Source organism: Culex pipiens, chromosome 2, assembly GCF_016801865.2.
Source record: "Culex pipiens pallens isolate TS chromosome 2, TS_CPP_V2, whole genome shotgun sequence".
Taxonomy (NCBI): Eukaryota; Metazoa; Arthropoda; class Insecta; order Diptera; family Culicidae; genus Culex; species Culex pipiens.
Window position 1 is genome coordinate 187,576,647 of NC_068938.1, and position 14,607 is coordinate 187,591,253.

Sequence of the window (14,607 nt, forward strand, 5' to 3'; positions counted from 1 at the left end):
TTCGGTCAGAGTTGAGAATCCTTACTTGAAAATGTGGATTTAATTTAGTCTAATGAGAAATTTGTATTATCAAACTTGAGATATTTTTGTTCACAATTCAAATAAAAATATAAGACAATTTAGAATCCACCAAACTGCTACCCATAACCTACTGGAATAAATATCGATCAACAACTTTTCCTGCAAAAATCAAATCCAAAGAACCAGGTAAGTGCGCACAAAGTTGTACGTGAACGGGAAAAATAATTTACTAGAGAGTAAAATTACGGACCCCGGAAGAAATTACCATTTTTATTGAGTCTAGTAGGAGCAAAACTTTCCTTCAGATTTTTTATCTTTGCAAGTCGTCGCCCTTGAAAGCTTCCGCTGCATCGTGTGTTGAGATGGACTCCACCATCATCCGTCAGGTTGTGATGCAAATTTAGATCAAAGGCCAAAAAGTGCTCCCCACCAACGTTTGATAAGAAAAACCATAACTAACATGTCCCCGAGCTTGGCTTCCCGTTTGGCTGATTTAAATTCGTCCGGGTCTGGTTGAATGGGGATCAAACGAAAGTGCGTAAAACAATGAGCTCGCACAATCCTTTCCGAGTCGTTAATCGAAAGCAGGAACATTTTGTGGTTCCAAATCGGAGACGGTCCCCTCAAGTTGGCAGGGCGCTCGATAATTGAATTTGGCGTTTTGTTGTGAGGGGTTTCTGATTTAATTCGATTGTGATCTGGGTGGCGTGTGGGAACTTGTGTGTTTGCTTAATTGTTGCAACAATATATGGCAAATCTTACAAATTTGGAATGTTGAATGGAGCGACAGAAAGGGTCATCAAGAAATGGTTTTAATAGATTCATAACTAACCTCAAGTTCCAGAGGACAACAGTTCGATGATATACCTTGGTAATAACCTTGTAATACCTTAAACTTTTGTACAACAACTGTAAAAAAAAGTTTTTTGCTAAATACAAATAATAACTTATGTAAAATTCATGGTTTAATAAATAACTGATTTTTTAATCATTAATTGTCGATTTGAGATTTGGGCCCAGTACGGCAGCTGGAACAAACCAAAAAGAAATTTTTGTTAAATCCTTATGTTCGTATCACATTTATAAAGTCATCTTCAAATGTATACCTAATAAGCAAAATGGCTTTTTTAGTCATAGCAAAAATTACAGTAGCGATTAAAACTAGATTTTTGCAAATAATGTAATTTAATTTAACTATTTTTCACATTCTTTTCCACCTCAAAATATTATATCAAACCAGCACCCCAAACGCCAAGGGTCAGTTGGCGCGCACACTGACAGCCTGCTCCGCCATGCTGCCGGAAAAGTGCGTCACTTTTCCCAGCAGAAGCTGGCAGGAGGCTCTTGCCACACCGGCAGAAGGGAAAATCGCGCGCGCCAGATTCGAAAATTTCACATATAAATGGCGTGGCCCAGGCTGGCAGTCAGCACAGTCTGCCGATAACGGTGCCACCGGAAGCAACAGGTTCGATCGAAAAGAGGAATAGTTCTGATCCTGGAAGAGAAGATGTGCCGACTAAAGTGTTGAAGAGGAAATTTTGTTCAACCCATCAGGAATGCAGCAGTTGCAGTGTCGATAGAGATTTTTAGAGTGATTTTTGTTCGAGACAAAGTGTGTGCCCGGGTGAACGTTCCAACGAAGGACTGAAAACTAATCAAAATGGTCAGCCAAAGGACTGCGTGTTTATCCTTTGTTTTAATATGTAAGTGATGGTTTGAATTTTCTTCAATTGTATGGTACAAATCGGAAATTATCGACCCTTCGAGAGTCAAGTGACAAAGTTTGTTCAAATACCAAATCTAGAGCGTACAATTTCCCGTCCCGGGAATTCCCGGGATTTCCAGAAATTCAAGCGGAAGTATACATTTTCTTAACTTTTGGAACCATTTTTTTGAAAATGCCTTGAAAAAAATAAATGAAAAATATCAACATGTGATGTTTAGTTCTTATAGAGTTATAATCAGATGATCAGAAATGTTGATATCAAGATTTAATTCTGATAATATTAATTTCTGAAGCAACTTTAAATAGATCTTGTCTAATGGAAATCAACTATTCGATTTTGGTGTTATTCAATTAAAAAGTATATTAACCCCTTACCGCCAAAGTAAAATTGCGATTTTTTTTTTTGTCGTTTTTGTTAACCATGATCAAATGAGATGAAAATCGAATTGAAAAATTACTTCAATTCATTTAATACCTAGTTTTAAAGAAATTATCATTTAAAGTGAAAGAATTATGTAGCCCAAGTGCAAAAATGGGTGTTAAAGGGTTAATAGAAAAAATGGAAGACTGATGATAAAATGATGTTAATTTATCGTAGAATTCAAATCATGTTTATGTGCTGTGGAAAAGATTTCAACCGAAGTCAGTTATAATCCTGAAAATCATGTGACATAATAAAACCATAAGAAAGGCAAACACAAGAAGTTAGATTTATAGGAAAAACTTAAAAGCTTTGCCGTTTTGCTCAAGAGCTGAAACCAGTATGATTTGTTTTAGAAAAGTAATTTGTCATGAAAAACATAATTTCTCCATGTTTTTTTTTATTTCAATTTTAACTTTATGTGTCAAAGCACACTCTCTCAAACTGATCACGGAGACAAGTTTAAAATAAATTTTATGGTTGTGGAGTATGGATTCATTTTACTCACTGTAAAAAAAAATCGGTGATAAAAAAAATTCTCATCAAAAAATACCTTAGATATTTTTTTTATTTATCGTACTTATAAAATTAGAAAAAAAAAACTTTCTTGCAGTTGTTTGATTTTTATATGTAGTCAAGTTGTCAATTGATCGTCAGACTTATTTCAACCATTAAAATCGCTGTCGTATACATTTTTTTAAGCAAAATATTGATCAGAATCAAGATCAGATCAACTTTGAATAAATTTAAAATTTCCCGGGAATTCCCGGGATTTCCCGGGAAATTGGTTGAAAATTTCTCGTTTCCCGGGAAATTTGTAACCCCGGGAAATTGGACGCTCTAACCAAATCTATAAAACTGTACAGTAAAAAAACGATCACCAGGGTTTTTCAAATATGCTTTTCATTCGAAAAGTTTGTTGCGATATTTATAGTCAGTGCAAAATAAAGTAAATGTACGAATACGTGATTAGATTTATATAACCGCTATTGCTATCAAAAAATTAGGTTCAAAACATTATTTTTACAAAAAAAAATACTATGGTGAAAGCTTCGGGAAAATGTCTACAGTTCTAGAGTTTGTTTTTATTTTTTTAGTTACCTATCAAAAATGGGATTCCCATAGCTTAGGCCGATGCAAATATTTAAAAAAGTGTTTGTCCCTCGGCCCTGGCCGAGGTCAAGGGGGGGGGCAAAAAATAAAAAAAATATAAAAATTTAAATAACAAGCCATAGTCTTTACATTTAAATAAAAAAAGTGTTTTAAAATGCATTTTACACTAGTTCAGTTGTTTTGCAATCATTAGTTTTCAAAAAATCTAAGATCTGACAAAAACAAAAATTGTATCGAAAAAAAAGATTTTGCATCGAAAATTTTCAAAAAATCTTAAGATTTTTTAATAAACCCAAACATGCTAAAAATAATTTTAAACGCAGAAGAATGTATTTTAATTTGATTTAAGCTGGTTGCACTTGAATTTTCATTGAAATTTTGAAGTTTATTTTAAAAATATTTTTTTTGCCCCCTGATTTTTCGGGCCAATTTTGAAGGGGGGGGGGGTGACAAAAACAAATATTTGTACCAGCCTTTTCAAAAACAAAATAAGGAATTGTATTTTTTTGGCCTTTTGGTAAATACTATGTGTATCACAGATTAAATATAAAAAAAAATTGATATGACTCGGGCTAGCAATTTCAGTGGCATACCAATCACAAATTATTCAAATTACAAGGCAACTTCACAACTCCTTTAAAAAACGGAATCGACGTAACACCTTAAAACGCCTTGCGGTTGGTAAAACGGATCCACAGACGTGTATCGTTCTTACTGCGACAATATTCCACCTCCTGGGTCTCCTAAGTGTGAAGGTATGGCACGGGGAGAGGGCACCAAAAACCCCTATGTAACCCCCCCCCCCCCCCTTTCAAAGTGGGCCAGAAATAGTGATTTCAGACTAAAAATTTAAAAAAGTAATATTGACCTTGAAAATGTCCAATTTGCACCGATTTTGTTTAACACCTATTAAATGTAAAAAATGTAGAACCTCCTAAATCATGTGGTTATCCTGCATGGATGAGGCTTAAATTTCTGCAATTTACCTATTTCTGCCTGTTAATTTCGATCCATTTTTTTTTTTTTTTTTTTTGCGAAACGGAAATGTACCCAAAAAGTTGATTTTTTATCTCAAAGTTATATCAATCAATTTACTTTTTTTGTTTCATGTAACTTTTTAAAAATATTTTGAACAAATCCCACCAATCTTAAATAACAGAATTGCTAAAATGGAAATAAAATCTGCGCAAAAAAAAATAACTTTCCTAAAAATTATGGCAGTTCTAGTTTCAAGCTCTTCAAAAGTTTCGTTTGGAAATTACTTTCTATGCCATTTTTAACGTTTTAGGACACTAAAAAAGCAACACAAGCGTAGCGATTAGTTTGAGAAAAAAAATATTCCTGGAAAGAATCTAACACTTCTTCTTTTCGAGTAAAAATAATCGTAGGTTTGAATGTTTATTGAGAAAGAGTTACTCATAACCTGGGTGGATGAATAGAGCGAATGCGTAACGTGATTTTGGAATGATCCCACTTTGTTTACATCTACAAATGGAGCACCCGCAGTCGAGCAGTTTTTGACAGCTCCATAAGAAATACATTGTAGAAAAAAGCAAAAACTGCTCGAATGGAAATGCTCCATTGGGAAGCTGTTCAAGGACAAGCATGACTTTTTTCTTACTGATAAATGAGCTGTTTTATAATCAGTTGTTTGTGTTTCATTTTGGCTAGTTTCTGATATTTTTTGCTGCAAAATTGTGTGCGTTGTAGGTTTTCAAACAGAATCAAATCAGAATTAAGACAGGCAGCTTCTGGATGGATACAACCGCATCGACTCCATAAACAACTTCAATTAATAATTATAAAAAATGACGATCTCGCCTTCAACTTTTTAAAGATTTCTTGACTTCAACTTCAGGTACTCAAAAGCCAAAAAAATGTCATCCTTGAAAAAAAAATTTAATGATCGATAACAATACTCTCTATTTTTGGCGAATAGCAAATTGGTTCCACTTTGACAGTTCAAAATTGAGGCCGTTTTGCGAACCACTATTCAGCACCCAGCTCATAACGTAAGTGTACGGTTTTCAAGTTATTGGCATTTTTGGCCAAAAATTTCAAAAAATATACATCTTGTGCACTTTAACGGTGCACATCAACCAGAATTTGTTGCACCAAGATTTATGTTACACTCATTTTAGCATCTTTAAAATTACGGGAACTATCGTTAAGTACAGTCTATAAAATAATTTACAATTAAATTTGACTATTTTTACAAATCGGTCGAAATCGGTCTTTTTTCTTCAATTTTAATTTTTGTATTTTTTAATCCGGCTGAAACTTTTTTGGTGCCTTCGGTATGCCCAAAGAAGCCATTTTGCATCATTAGTTTGTCCATATAATTTTCCATACAAATTTGGCAGCTGGCCATACAAAAATTATGTATGAAAATTCAAAAATCTGTATCTTTTGAAGGAATTTTTTTATCGATTCAGTGTCTTTGACAAAGTTGTAGGTATAGATACGGACTACACTGGAAAAAATGATGCACGGTAATAAAAAATATGATTTTTTATTTAACTTTTTGTCACTAAAACTTGGTTTGCAAAAAAAACATTATTTTTTTTTATATGTTTTAGAGGACATCAAATGCCAACTTTTCAGAAATTTCCAGGTTGTGCAAAAAATCTTTGAGCGAGTTATGAATTTTTGAATCAATACTGATTTTTTCAAAAAATCGAAAAATTGGTCGCAAAAATTTTTCAACTGCATTTTTTTATGTAAAATCAATTTTTTTTTCAAAAAGAAAAAAAAAATTCGAAAAGATCGGAAAATTGTTTCATATTTTAACATTGAAAATTGGACGAATAGTTGCTGAGATATCGACATTGGAAAATGGAGTGTTGTTTGGGTGGGACTTAGAAAACATCAATTTTCCTATTTTTAAACCTTTGCATGGCAATATCTCAGCAACTAAGGGTCGTATCAACAAAGTTCAAAAATGAAAAATATAGAGAATTTTCTCAGCTTTTCAAAAATATTTTTTTCAAAAGTGGGCAAACATGTGCACTAATTTAAAAAAATTAAAAACTGCGACTATTTTCAAAAAAGTCACCTAAAAATGGATTTAACTTGAAAACGGTGCACTTTATCAAAATTTCACTAGAGTACTTTTTGATTGCAAATTTGATTTTACATCGAAAAATGAAGTTGAAAAATTTTTGCGACCAATTTTTCGATTTTTTGAAAAAATCAGTATTGATTCAAAAATTCATAACTCGCTCAAAGATTTTTTGCACAACCTGGAAATTTCTGAAAAGTTGACATTTGATGTCCTCTAAAACATATCAAAAAATTAAAAAAAAATAAAAATAGTGTGACAAAAAGTTAAATTAAAAATCATCATTTTTTTTTACCGTGCATAATTTTTTCAGTGTAGTCCATATCCATACCTACAACTTTGCCGAAGACACCAAATCGATCAAAAAATTCCTTCAAAAGGTACAGATTTTTGAATTTTCATACATAATTTTTGTATGGTCAGCTGCCAAATTTGTATGGAAAATTATATGAACAAACTAATGATGCAAAATGGCTTCTTTGGGCATACCGAAGGCACCAAAACAAAATTCAGTTGGATTAAAAAATACAAAAAAAAATCGAATGACCGAAATCTGAGAGAACTGCTCATGTTTGATATGTTTATTTTATTCATAAAGTTAAATTACGACGGTACAACAAAGAATACATCAGAATGTTTGACATGCTTATTTTAAAACAGAATTTAATCAATTTTCTCGGAATAGACTGAGATATCAATCTTAACGGCTCAAAGGAGTCAATCTGGCAAGAAAAGTGTCTACAAAACTGTCCTTGAATATTTAACAAAATTCGTAGAAGGCTTTCGATCTCCTATGTTTGCAGCGATTGCAACTGACGTCGATAACGTTTCTTTGATGTTGGCAAAAACTGTCCGCTTCCCGTCACCGGTGACATAGGTCAATTATTCCCAAATCCCCCACGCTTATTCATCATTGATACTTTATGGGTAATTCACCATGATGCTATAAATCCAAACCTTATCTATCCCCAACTACCGAATCAATTAACCTACCAAACCATAAATTCACAACTGTTAATATCTGTCTCCCCCAGATTGCGCGCTGTGGGCGACCTGCGCCTTCTCGGCGGCCCTGTCCTGCGACTCGTGTGGCCGCGAGTGTGCCTCCGCCTGCGGAACGCGCCACTTCCGGACGTGCTGCTTCAACTACCTGCGGAAGCGCAGTTCAACGCCACCGTTGGCCCCACCACGCAACACCATAGAGCTGCCCTGGTTGACCCCAAAGTCCCGCCACGACCTGCTGGAAAGTCAAGACAGTCGGTCCTACGCGGACAACGACCTGCTCGAGTACGTGGAAGTGATCCGGGACAGTTCCGGCGCAAGTTCCGCCGGTGCCGCTTCGGACAACAAACGCAACTCGTTGATCGCGAGTCACTCCAGTGGCCACATGGCGCTGGGCAAGTTCCGCCGGCCTCGACCCGGCGGTGCGGACCAGGACGGACGGGATTTGGGTCGCGATTCCGAGATGAAAACCAGCGAAGAAACGGACCCGAACCGGCTACAGCTGCTGTACGACGCTTAAGGTGAAGATCAAACCTAATCGCGCACCCTCCTTTTGATCGGCGAGGATCGCTCAGAGAGGCTGGGCTGAGCGATTCGCGCAGCGATCGGGGAAACCTCACAATCATCAACTTTCTGCTCCTCGACATCAGCTCTTAAAGTGTACAGAAGAAGTTTTGTTTTACGTTTTTTAAAATTAAGACTTTCCAACAGAGAAACGGCAGAGTTGAATTTTTAATGGGAAACAATCTGCTGGAAATATGAAGCTCCTGGTGGGAGCACTTACTAGCGGTGGCAAATAAAAAGTCGTTGAAACTTCAACAATGAACTGTACAGCTAAAATCATAAACCGTGTTGTTTGACTGTTTATATAAACATTTGCAAATGAGAAAAAAGAACACATGAAACAATAAACATTTTATGCAATCATGATAAAGTTTTTTTTTTATTTAAGAAAGAAATCCACACATAATATATTGTTTACATGATATATATTTGATTTTTTGCATATTCAAAACTGGAAGGGGTCGTACCGCCCCTCCGTCACGAGATATCAAAAAACGGACCTCGGATTCGTGATCAGGGACAAAAGTTACCCTTTAGAAAAAATTCACGCAAATCGAAGAGGGGTCGGGGCAACTTTTCCCGATTTCGTGTGAGTTGGCTTAGAAATTGACTTAATCCAACCAAATATGTTGAATTTTCAAACTTTCTCTTACATTTTTTTGATAATATGATAAGTTTCAAAGTAAAAATAAAAAAAAAACAGCATACCAGATTTTCTCAAAAATACTATTTTTTAAAAATATTATCAATATGGGTATCAAACGATTCAATATTTTGCGTGCGGTTCACTGTTAGTATTATTATTAGAGTTTTTTTATAAATTAAAAAAATCACAAAGTACCGTATTTTTACATAATTTGCAATGTGGGTATCAAACGAAGCGAAATTTGAAATGCCTTTTTACTGTACTAGTATTTTTGGTTCTAGTAAATTGGGAATTTTCACAAAATGACGTATTTTTTCAAAAATACTCAAATTTTCACAATGTACTGCTGAAAGTACTCAAATTTTCATAATTTTCAATAAGACTTTCGAACGGTTTGAAAATGTTGCATGCATTTTCACTGTTTGAGTATTTCCGAAAAATACGGTATTTTGTGAAAATGTTAGTATTTAACAAAAAAAAAAACACTCGAATAAAAGTGAAAAAGATATCAAATTTTGCCTTGCTTTCATCCATGATGCAAATTATAAAAATTTTAATAATTTGGACAAATACGATATTTACTGAAAATTTTAGTATTTTCAACAAATACGGTATTTTGTGTAAATTTGAGTATTTTCAAAAAAAATACGGTACTTTTTGAAAATTTTAATATTATCAAAAAAATACGGTATTTTGTGAAATTTTTTGGGATTTACAAAAAAACTCTAATAAAAGTGAAAAAGCATAGCAAATTTCGCTTCGTTGATACCCATGTTGCAAATTATGAAAATTTTATTAATTTCAATTTCAATTCGGTTTTATTTGTGAATAATCAAGTTACAATGAGTTCATTTAGGTACACAACAGAGTTTTGGTGTTCCTTTCAGCTGTGTTTTACATCGTAATTCAATCGAAAAATTATTACTTATAACTATGAAATAGGCAAGAGTAAGAAAAAGTTTTCAAAAAACTTACAGAAAGAGCAATGAGAAAAGGATAGATAGAGAGAAAGCTTAAAACTAGATCACAGACAAAAATAATCAATTATAGATGTGCTTGATCATTAGCTCCCCGAGGTCCAGAAATTGCTCCGCCTTGTTACGGCAGCTCCGAAACCGCGTCATCATCTCCCCCGCGAGAGCAAAGAACTCCGGCAGGGTAAAGAGATCTTCCCCGGTGACACCACGCTTGCAAACGACCGCCCCCATCCAGGAGGGATTGCTGGGTTGTTCGCTGGAACCGTACGCTGCCCAACTGCAGGAACGGCTGCGCTCGTACTCCGCTGAGGAGAGAGGGACGCTGCTGCTTTCTTTTTTTTTTCTTAACTTATTTTTATTAAGTCCTTTTAGGTGCTGTGACCAGGTTGGGACCGAGGATCAGTAAAACAATATATAATAACAACAAAAAAAACTCCTCAAATTCCATACTTGGAGATCATGTAACTGACGAGGGTTACTTGGTCCAAGCGAGTCTTGCAGGTCTTGAACCTGCCGATGTACTCGGAGAAAATCCCCCACAGCTCAGCCGAACTGTAGAGTGCCTCCCCGACTTCCTTCTCCGTGGCTCCACAGTTTCGGGGGCCACCTTGGCTGCTTCCTGCGGGACGAGGGCGATTCTTGGATTTTCCGTCCGGAACTGCGCCCGGCAGCGGAGGGAACTCCGCCGGCGTAAACGCCGGAACTGCTGGACTCTGCTTCTCCGCCTTCCTTGCCGGCGGTTTTGGTTTCGACGCCTGCTGGCGCCTCCGGATGAAGTCCGCACGCTTAGGGCAGCTGCGGTCCGTGGCTTCGTGGGCTCCAGAGCAGTTGGCACACCGCTTCGGCTCGGCTTCTTGAACTTTGCACTCGTCCGTCTTGTGGGGACCCCTACAGTTGTTGCACCTGCCTTTCAGGTGACAGTTCCTGGTTCCATGACCCAGCTGCAAGCAGTTCCTGCACTGGGTCACGTTCGGCCGCTTGTTCCGGTAGGCCTCCCACCGGATGATAGTGCTTGCCACAACTTTCATTGCAGAGAGCTTCTTCAGATTTGTGTATCCCTTGGGGAAGACCACAATGTACGGAGTTTCGTTCACGGTGGATTTTTCCTTCCGCTTGATGATATGCACCTCCAGCGCGTCCAGCTTGAGATCCCTCTTCAGAAGGTACTTGACCTCTTCCGGTTTCAGTTCATCAGGAAAACCACGAAGAACCACCCAATGATTTCGTTCGCTCCGCCGATCGTGGGTGTAGAATTCCACTTTCTTCTTCTTGAGTAGCTCTTGCAACTTGTCAAAATCTTTGACAGAGAAGCAGGTCACCTTGGTTCCAAATCGGGTTAGTTTGTTAATCGGTTTGAAACCTAATTTACAACTTTCCACTATCGCCACGAGCTTGTAAAAATCCGTGGTGTTCTTCACCACCAAAGCACTATGGGGTATTTCCATATAAGCGAGCGGCCAAAAATATTTTTTTGCTTTTTTGAGACTTTTTTGTATTGTTTGTACTTAGTATAATGAAAACAAATGAATTTTGATATTTTTCCAGAAAATAAGTTTAATTTTCGATTTTTTCATATATTTGAGGCCACATGCATTAATGTGGTGAATTTTAATATTCTTGCTCTGTCTATTTGATGCACGGAATGGCGGTTTATGCTATGTTAAAGTTTCTGATTTACGTTCAATCTCCCTCCCCTTCTTCTTGAGTTAAAATCCACCTCTCTTTGAAGACCCCCCCCCCCCCCTCCCCCTCCAATCAAAATTTGATTTTTGCGGTGTTTTAGAATTTTAGACGGTTTATTTTATGGAACATTGTATGGATTCTCGTCCACGTTTTTTGTTGATCCACTTGCAAATTCACGTTTTCCACGATAAATTCTTCTAAATCAAAATCACTATGTAACCGATTGTCGTTAGATTACTTAAAATATGAACTTCTTCTATGGGCTTTTGTATACCTCGTTTTGAAGCTACAGAACAACATGCGTAGTTTTTCCTCGGTGGTTTTTCCCTGAGTTGATCATGTGATTAGAGGGTGACGATTCTCGAGATTTTCAATTTCCCGGGAATCGAGAGTGGAATTTGGCCATTTCCCGGGAATTCCCGGGACCCGGGAGTTTTTTTACTTTGCCAATAGTGGCTTTAATATAAAAGGAAGAGTACCGTAAACTGGGGTCAATCGGGACACATGGGGCGATTTGGGGCTGCAGTTTTAACCATGTTGGAGCCAAATATTTTGACTTTTCTGGTTGGTTTCGGTTAGAATAGACTCAGACCAACAAAATGTGTACATCCATTTCCAAATTTAAAAGCTTTAAGTGCTTTAAAACTGCTGTCCCTATTCAGACTGTAGTCCCGATTCGCCCCAGATTACGATAGTAATTTTGCTTCTTTTCAATGAATTTAGTTACAATTAATTCATACTTATTCTATGAAACGTTAATTTCAGTATTTTGAGGAACAATATCTACATATTGATTTTTTTCTGAATCTTCAAATACAAAATCTTTTATTAAGCTTTTTGAGACTTAAAATTGTAGTTTAAAATGTTAACGAATAAAAAGTTTCACTAAATTGTTGCATGAACTTCTTATCTGATTTTTGTGAAGTAAAATAGCTAATATATAATTTCCCAGTATCTGGATTTTTGCAGTATGATAAAAAAGGACTCAAAATAACAATTTAAACTTGTTTTATTTATTTTTTTATTTTTAAGACCAACTTTAAATATTTATTGAAGAATATTGTAAAGATATCAGGAAAATCAAAATGTTCACAATTGGTGGTTCTTAACTTTACAAAGATTGCCAGAGTTTTTTTTTTTTTTTTCAAAATATGATTGAATATTAAAATTGACGTGTAACACAAAATGAGGTATTTACATAAAAAAGAAATAACCTTGTTACAGCGAAATTATCTTGGGGAATTTAAAAAAAGAAACAGATTATGAGGATTGCTTTGCTCGAGAGAAGATTTCCCTCTAAGGAATAATTAATAAAAATAATATCAAACAACTTTAGATTTCATTTCTGGGGTGTAACTACTAAGTATGATTTAAGGTAAATTTTGAGGTCTACATTTTTTTTTGGCTTCTCACAATTAAAGTCATTGGAATTTTTCACATGTTAAGCTTTACACTTCCTGAATAAGAAGATAAGAGAAGCGTTGGTTTATTTGTACTTGAACATTGAACATTCAACGTTTCTAAAAATAAGGAATTTTTCAAATAATTTTCTGATTAGTTTATATAATTTTGCTTCGATATTTATAAGTTGAAAATTTCCCGGGAGTCTCGACCGAATTTCCCGAGAATCGAGAGGTCCAAAAATGGTCGATTTCCCGGGAATTTTTTCCCGGGAATTCCCGCTCGTCACCCTCTACATGTGATGGTTCTGCAATGTTGTAATTCTTACAAATATACTCGAAAGTAGTTCTCACGTTTTCAAAATAGTGCTTCGTTATATCGTACAGGGACACTACGGTATTATTATCCATACTTTCAAAAGAACACAACAACGAACTGATATGAATATTCGACGAATCGTTTCTGTAAAATACTTAGAATAGGAATTTCTAATTTTATTAAACGTACCTAAGTACCAACAAAGTCATGAATATCAAACCATTTTCAAAACATACATAGCAGGTACGTCATTTCTGCTTCCGCAGGTAAATAATGTGATTTCAACCAAGCGTATACGCGAAATCATTAATTTTCATGCATGAATCAAAATGTTCAAAATGGCATAACTCAAAAAGTGCACATAAGTGCACTTTGAAATTTGTAGACAAGTTAGGACATGGTTCAAATTTTAAGCTGCAAATTTTTCAGACCGCACAAATGCACACAAAAAAAGTACTCTATTAGCAAAGTTGAAAAAAAATAAATGTTGAATAAAAATCCACCTTTTTTGATTTTTATTATTTTTTTTAGCCTGTAAAAGTGTGTTTTATAAAATGTTATTAAAAAGTTGAATCAATTACCTTTCTGAATATATATAATGATGCAGGAAAAAATACATAAACTGCTACACAATACAACTATGAAAAATAATCATTTTTTTGTCAAAAAACATGTTTTTTCTTACCATTTTCGCCTTTGAAGGTCTGCAATTCAGTGAATTTTGAACCTACAACTTTCAAACTCTGGATTTTTCTTAGTTAGAATGTTTATTTTCGAAAAAAAAATACCAAAAAAATAATTAGAGTATGTCGGTTTTTCGATTTATGGCCGCCTGAAACCCCATAGTGCAAAGGTGGTTGCTTTTGTTTACCTGCCGACTGGCCGGGTGGTGGAACCGCCGGGGCGTCCCCTCCTCCTGCTGGGCTGGCATTGTTGTTGTTTTTGTTATCCGCTAGCGGGCTGAACTTGTTGTTGTTGAGCAGGGTCTTCTCAACTTTTTCTCCTTCGATGCCAATTCCAGTGACTTCGCTGGACTTCTTCCGCTTCCGATTCCCGCGGACGGGACGAAAATCTTCCTCCTCGGAGGATTCCTCCACCTCCATCTGTCAAAAACTTCCAAGCACGCGAGATGACAACACGAGCAAAACACGTCTTAACTTGTCGCTGGCTGGCGACTGATCTGCTTTCTTTTTCCTCTTTTCCTGCTTCTCGAAGTAGGCCTTGCGCGCGACGCATCCGCGGTAATTGCCGGTATGGTTGCCGTCACAGTTCGCGCACTTTACGCGCGGCTTGGTTTGTTCTGCCTTGTCCCCCAAGTCCGCCTTTCGTGGCAGTGCGCACGCCTCCGAGAGGTGTGATTCATCGCACTTCACGCAGCGGGGCCGGAGGTTGCAGTTCCGCGAGCCGTGGCCAAATTTCTGGCAACGGTGGCATTGCGCTACGTCCGTCGGGTTTTTGGTGTGAAATCGCAAGTTTACCCAAAAACCGTCCAACGTCTTAGTCCGCCGCAGATCTTGGATCTTGACGGTGCCGCGATCGAAGTACAACAGGTACAGGGTATGCGTACCCGTGACTGTTGTCTTTCGCGAGAGCACTTTTATCTCCTGCGGTTTTATTCCGGCGTCCGAAAGGTGCTTCTTTAGGTCAGAGATCGGACGGTCTTGATAGCCCTGC

At 36.6% G+C, this 14,607-nt stretch overlaps 1 protein-coding gene across 1 annotated transcript; it reads left to right on the forward strand.

Moving 5' to 3' along the window:
* Positions 1-1,442: 1,442 nt before the first annotated feature.
* LOC120430001 (uncharacterized) lies at positions 1,443-8,174 on the forward strand. Its single transcript, XM_039595099.2, has 2 exons — positions 1,443-1,724; positions 7,377-8,174. Exons 1-2 carry the CDS (start codon positions 1,682-1,684, stop codon positions 7,862-7,864), a joined length of 531 nt encoding a protein of 176 aa, XP_039451033.1. The 5' UTR covers positions 1,443-1,681; the 3' UTR covers positions 7,865-8,174.
* The last annotated feature ends 6,433 nt before the right edge of the window (positions 8,175-14,607 follow it).

Coding starts and splice junctions, on each gene's coding strand:
- LOC120430001 (XM_039595099.2), top strand. CDS start 1,682: ATGGTCAGCCAAAGGACTGCGTGTTTATCCTTTGTTTTAATAT. Junction 1,725..7,376: donor TTTATCCTTTGTTTTAATAT/GTAAGTGATGGT, acceptor TGTCTCCCCCAG/ATTGCGCGCTGTGGGCGACC.